The sequence below is a fragment of the Varanus komodoensis genome, unplaced genomic scaffold (genome assembly GCF_004798865.1).
Source record: "Varanus komodoensis strain SLA01 unplaced genomic scaffold, ASM479886v1 scaffold8, whole genome shotgun sequence".
Classification (NCBI taxonomy): domain Eukaryota; kingdom Metazoa; phylum Chordata; class Lepidosauria; order Squamata; family Varanidae; genus Varanus; species Varanus komodoensis.
The window spans coordinates 34,613,638-34,620,799 of NW_025336481.1; the positions used below are offsets into that span (position 1 = coordinate 34,613,638).

At 34.2% G+C, this 7,162-nt stretch overlaps 1 protein-coding gene across 3 annotated transcripts in view; it reads right to left on the minus strand.

Moving 5' to 3' along the window:
• The window catches only part of ZDHHC2 (zinc finger DHHC-type palmitoyltransferase 2), a 72,655-nt gene that overhangs the window by 36,547 nt on the left and 28,946 nt on the right, over positions 1 to 7,162 (minus strand). For all 3 annotated transcript variants that reach the window (XM_044455215.1, XM_044455216.1, XM_044455214.1), the window contains exon 2: positions 5,000 to 5,026. In XM_044455215.1, the coding sequence (XP_044311150.1) occupies positions 5,000 to 5,026 (27 nt within the window). The remainder of the gene's footprint in view (positions 1 to 4,999; positions 5,027 to 7,162) is intronic.

The window sequence follows — 7,162 nt, forward strand, 5'->3', positions numbered from 1 at the left end:
TGTGGCAGATAATTCATAATTTAATTATGAGATGTGTGAAAAAATAGATAGGTCTCTGCCCTGAGGAACTTCAAATTTAACAGCTGACATGGAGGAGGAAAGCAGAAGCAAAGGAAGGCAGACAAATAATATGTTCAGCACAGATGCATAGACTTAAGCTTAATTTCAGTGGGGGACACAAAAGAAATAAAGCAAAACAAAAGAAAGACAATATTATAGGGAAAGAAAACTGGATTTTCCACATTTACAATAGTCTCCTTTTAGGAGTACAACTGCTCCTAAGAGGAAAATTGTGGTAAGATTTCAGGCTTGTATGGCTGGATTTGGCTTGACTGATATTTGAAGAATTTTGCATCCTTGTGGAAAATACTGTATTTTGATTTCATTTGTCCATTATCATGGTTTCTGCTAGATTTAGTCTCTACAACTTGGTTATGTTAAATAAATATTTGCAAGATTGATACACCCCTAGTATTAGACCATGCTCCAACTTGCTTAAAGTTACAATTTTTAAATTTGGCATGGTCTCTTATTCTGTGACACATTTTTTTCCTTCTTAATGATGAGAAGTTTAAAAGACATTTCTGCTGTGTTACTTGAGCATTTAAAAAACAATGAGTGTATTTGTGATTTTTCTGCCACTGAGTAAGAAGCCAGTAAAACTAAATAATTGTTTTAATTCCCATAAGGAAAAAAAGTTACACATATATCAGAATAAGAAACTGTACCTCTTATAACTCAGTTTGCCCAACTTTACAATTTCATCAGGAGCTACAGAATATTAAGTATGAGTTGAATAATATCCTTCCACAGCAGGCAGGATTCATCTTAACTTGTAAACAAACAAGTGTATTGGGAAAATGGTGAACATCCCAGTAAGATTTTGGCATATTGCCTTAAACAGCAAAAACACTGAAATGTTATTTTCGCTATTAAAGACTCATATACCATTCTCCCTTAGATATACATTCACAAATGTTAGATCCACAACTTTTAAAAGTTTATTCTGATTCATATAGAACAGTTAGTGAATTATAACAGGATATGGAGGCTCTTTCCCCTGTTACTCTTCCATGTAGATTCCTCGCAATGGCAGTTTTTCTTGGCTTCTCTACTTTTATTCAGGATAATATGAAAGCTGTTATGAATAGGAATACTGGGAAATCACCTGGTTCAGACTGGTTTCCAACTGAGTGGTATCAAACATTTTCCAGCCTCTTCATTCTAAAGCTGTATCATCTGTCATAGTCATATTTTTGAATCAGGGTTCCTTTCTTCATCATTATTTATCTTTATATTAAAGTGATTCCTAAGCCTAGCAAGGAACACACTTCTTACTTCATTAATAGCTTCAACCAACCAGGGGGAATTTATTAAACATAGGCAAGGGGCTAATAGGCTTCAATTAATTGTTGATTTGACAGCTTTAAATACTGATAAATCAGACCAAGCTCCTATTGTTTCTTTGGAAGCTGAACAAGCATTTGACAAAATTCTTTGGAACTGTACTTTTGCTATCTTGTATACTTTTGATGATCAGGTAGAATGTTTGAAATGGGTTAAATTTTTATATTCATGAGCTAGAATTATTACCGGCTGTCTTCTCTTATATTTCTTTTAAATGGAAGAGATACTAGACAGGGATGCCCACTTTCTTTGCTAATAGTCAAGTTATGCCTGGAACTTTAGGCATGTGCTATTAGACAGAATAGTAATGTTCATTGCTTTGTGCATGATTATTTAGAATTTAAATTATGATTTGTGCTGTTAATATCTTATTGTTCATCTTGAAACTCCAGTCTGTTCCAACTTGGAAGGAATCAATCAGTACTTTTGTCCATCTGTCAATCAACTAGTCAAATTCTGAGCTGATCATAATTGGAGATACTATATCTCACAGTGTATTAACTTATTTGCAATTTCAGTGGTGCCTGGATTTTACATTTAGAAATACTTATTCAAAGAGAGAGATGCCAAAGGTTCAAGCTTAACTTGAATATGCTGATGATAAATAAGGTGACTTAAGATGTAGATAGACAGACAATTCAAAAGTTGAGTTCGTAAGGTAAGGTTAATGCACTTATGTTTAATATTGTATCCCGTATTATTCCTGTTTTACATGGGATTCCTTTATCTATACCTGAAAATATATTTTCAAAAACTTAACACTTCTGTTTTGTAATTTTTTTGGCAGGGGGTCACCTTATCACAAACGTCCTTGAAAAGGCTGCAACTTCCAATTAAGGAAGGTGACTTTTGCTTTCTGGAAGTTGTTTTATATCATCAAGTCCCTTTGTTGACCTGAAATAGATTTGGTCTTTTCTGCCTACCTTAGGTTTTCCATTTTGATCACTTCTGGAATTGTCCAGTCTGGATCCACTCTCTAAATAGTTAAGATTAGGTTCTTGGCACACAAAAACAGATAGGGCTGTTTCCACAGTTACAGCTACTAGGAAGGTACCACAACTGTCACCTTTCAATCTATTTTTCCATGCTAAAATGATTCTGCAAGGAAATTCAGGTTTTTAAAAGGGTAAGGATTTTTTTTTTAAATTGTGGACTTGGATGGCTGATTTTTATGTCAGATCAATTAGTGAGTGCTGCTGATGAGTTTTCATCATTTTGGTTTTGTTTGCCAAACAGAATTTGCTTGCCAGTACTAGCAATTGCAACATTTGTTCGATTCTAAGTTTGGCTCTGTCACATTCACAGCTTCAGAGTCTTCTTTGGTATTGAAAATACCAAAGCTTCTTTGGTATTGAAAATACAGAAGCTGAAACATGAGTCACATTTATAAATAAGTATTATTGGTGAAAAAATGATATACAGGAACAAGCTAGAATGGAATAGGGAATTGGACTGTCCCGTTTTGCCTAACCAATGCAAAATGGCATCTGTACCTCAAACATCTGTGGATCTTAGGTAATGCCTCGTTCAGCAAAAAATATCATTATGTGTCTATTTAAATACTGTATCTTTTTAATTAAGGTTTCTCTAAGTCAGCTAACATCTGGAGGGATAAAACAGCTAATACTTTGTCTAATCATACATTTGGGCAATGTCCAGTAGTTTCCTCTTTTCTGGAAGACTCATAATATGGAACAACTTTATACTGGAACACTCTACAATATTTACTAATGCACACATGTCCTCTTAAATTATCTACCTGCTTCCTGGAAATAAACACATAGTCTGTATAAATGGATTCTCCACAGTCTTTCAACAGTCTAATGACTGATATTACAACATTGGAAGGATAAATGCTTAGTTCCTCTAATGTAAGGACTTAACAATGGTTTCAACATTTGACTGGGTGCATATATGGATGCATACATGGATATATGGTCTGCATCTGCTGAAGTTTATAATTCTGTATAAATACAAAAAATAAGTATGTATTTTCAAATATGTGTGCAGATGTGTGTACTTTATATGTATCCACTGAAATTGATGTAGTCAAATACATGATTTGTTTGTTGATATTTACAATAAAATAATTTTAAAATAGCTTCCTTTTAGTTAGGAAGCACTCCAGTTGGCAACCCAGGATTAGGAATAGAAGCAACAGCCATTGCCTGTAGATAAAATCTAAGAAAAGTTGTAAAAACAGCTGAAGCAGCCAGAGTTATCTCTCTTTAGTTCTGAATCTGAAACAAACAAGTAACTGCATTTTTCCTATGATGGAATCAATGAAAATAACTTCTAGTCATTAATTAACATTCCTGGCAGAATAATGGATCCCATGAAGAACTCCAAGGCTGTTCTTCAACAACTTATTCCCTTGTGATAAAGACAGATGTAATACATGAAACCAGACCTCACAGTATATTATCAGTCAGTAGTGTAAACTCAGCTTCCTGACAGTTCTGCAACTGAAATGACAGGCATACCAATATATAGAACTTCAGCTCAAACTTCAGTTTTGGCTGTATCTTCTTGTTTCCAAGGGCTCCCCTTTTTATATTTTAAGTACATATCATGAGTTATTCATTCGTTTATCACCTCATTCATATCCTGTGTGAAAAGGAAACTTCTTTACAATTCAAAAGTACTCCAGAGATTGGATGAGGAATATTCGATGGCAACAGTATGCAAAAGCAGGAAGACAAGCCTAACCTCAAAGTCCATGAGAGGAGAGACACAGTTTTGTTGAACAATGTGGGGACATATACTGATATCACTGATTTAGAAATGTGGTATCTTTCTTTACTCCTTGTCTTACCAACCAACTTTATGTCACAACACTGTCAGGACTGTTCTTCTAACAAACCTCCAAATGACAAAAAAGATGAAGTAGCTACCCACATTTTGTCTTACAACGAATAACCTTGCAGAAAGTTATTTCTACATATAAGTGGAAAAAATATGTACCTGGATGGGTTTTGCTGTTACAAAGTACCAATTCAAAGTCTATGTTTCGAAAATCAATACAACTAGGAATTACTGTAAATCAGTAGCCTGAATTTTATTCTTCCAAGGGAAGCAACCACCTCTACAAACTGAAGCATAACACACCAGGATCTATTCTTCCTCTCTCCCATGTGCTGGTGGATAGTGAATTTGATCACATGGGTAGATAAGCTTGTATTGAATAGCTTAGACTACTCCTAGGTCATATCTCCCCAGTTTTTGCCCCCTTTTTGCTCTGTTCCAAATAACCTCTGCTTTATAAAGAGATCTGTTTCATTTGACTCCTACAGGAACTGCTTTATTCTTAGTATGCTACCACTCTGAGAAAGTGTTCTTCCAGTCATGGCAGTAATTCTACAGACAGGGTATAAGCTCAAGAACTGCTGATCCTGATGCAAGTTAACCAAAACAATTACACTAACAGAAATAAAAAAGAGTAGGAATCCAGTTGCAAAAGTTGTGATGCAAACTTGCTGAATATAAGTAAGTCTCAGTCTAGTCAGTGCCTGAATAACAGACCAGCTTCAAACTGTACATTTGCTACTGAGAAAAGAAAAGCAGAATGTAGATGTAATACACAAGTACTTACCTTTTTCTCCAATATTTGTCATTGTTACTGCAAGAGAAAGAAAATGGTTGAGAACAAGATGAAAAATGCTATTTGTCATTATTTGGATATAGTTAAGACTTTCCAATTTTCTTTACTGTGCATTTCTTTGGTTTGTAATATATACAGTTTAGATTTGATTATCTGTATTTGCTATGATAACCAATTACATCTCTCTTTTCAGGAACATACGGGATAATATACTGATATTCGCAAGGCTAACAAGAAAGTGCCTGCCATGGCAGAAAAAAGGGAGTTCTTTTAGGGGAAAAACCCCAAAGGATTATTAGATCTTTGAAACACTGGGCAAGCAGAAAGCTATAGCACATATGAAGGAAGAGAGAGGCAACCTTCACAGTACAGCCAAATCTGACAGGACACAGAAACTTTTACTGGAAACAGAGGGGTTTTTTCAAACTGCTGAATGTGATGGTGTGTAGAACTATGCTCCTAAAATGCTTGGGAATCTTAGCAGTAGGAAAGAATCTTCCTGTTCTGAGTTCCCTCCTTCATAGTGAGAGGCAGAAAAGAGGGAGATTGAACTAACAAAGGCAGAAGTTTTACATTATCTTAGATTCATGATAATATGTATGAATTGTTAAAATACTGAACCGGAAGCACACATAATTCATGACTGACAACCAGTGTCCTTCCCCTATGTTTCAATTTTATTTCATTTTTTAAAATAAATTATGGATATTCTTTATTATCTAAATGTAACTGATCTTTTAAGTAGATAAATGTCATCCACTGTTACTACTTAAACTATTTTTATGGATGAACCATCCTATCTGGCTACTGCCAAGGAAGAGTTGGCAAGTAGGACCTATGCCAAAAACTCTGCTGGGACACCAGCTCCATTTAAATCATTCTCTTCTCCTTCAAGCGTTTCATTCAAACTGGTCATTGTAAGACTTCTGTAACTTTAAACATTGGTATCTCAGTTTGCTTACCTCTCGGTCACTTTTTCTTGTTATATCATGTCTTTCAGATTGTATGCCTGTAGGCAAGGACTGTTTTCTTTGGTACTGATTCTCATAGTATATATAGAATGCTTTGAATAAATACTTCCTTAAGTCATATCTTGTGGAACTTTGAATAATGCTTCCTGCTTTGCAATCTTATTATGTATATAATAATATATAATACAAGCATATGCATGTATCAAAGTATATAATACTTATTTAATTTCAGTTGCAAAGGCTTAAGCATATTTTTAATTCTCCCATTCAAATCACTATGGGCTCAGAGTGTTTAAATTTTAGGGCTATATCTAATTGTTAATAGCAGCTATTAAATACTAGATACTAAAATTAACATATGACATGACAATTATTCTAATTTAAATATTTGACTGATTGTAACAACTAAGTAATAATACTGATTTTGAAAGTTTCCTTGAAAATTTGCTACCAAGCCTGCCCAATCTTTATATAGGCATAGTTTCACTGAGTTCAGTGAATTGCTCCCATGTGAGCATGCACTGAACTGCAGCCTGAAATGATTAAGTAATAACTGTTGAAAGGTTATTTAGTAATAACTGTTAATAGAATTATTTTAGAATTCATTCAGTAACTGCTTGGATTACTCTTAAATTTATTCATTTATGACACAACCCTACACATGTTTAGACAGAAAATGTCCTACAACTCCCAGCATTCCCTATCCAGCTTAATTCTCTTCTGCAAAGTTAGCTGAAGAATGCTGGGAGCTGAAGGATTTTTTTCTGTGCAAATACATATTGTACATTCACTCAGTTAATATTAAACAATTAGATTGAACTGATGGAGTTAGCATAAAGATTCAGAGTTATCTACAAAAACTACTTTAATATTAGTAGAAAAAACAACAAAATGAATAGGATGGTGCTAATTTGGCACAATTAGAATGAAGTAAGAACAATGGCTGAATACAGATTTAGGGACATACAAATTGTCCCTCCATTCCCCTGAAAGTGTTTGTTTGTTTGTTTGTTTAGGAGACTTCTATGCCACCTCATTCGCAGAAGCCTCGGGGCAGCTCACATCCATAAATAAACTTCCATAAAATAATATAAATTAACAGTATAAATTAAGTCGCCCTGGCCAAAGAATAAAATGAATAAATACTATTAACAATTAAAATGATATTTGAATAAAAAGGTCT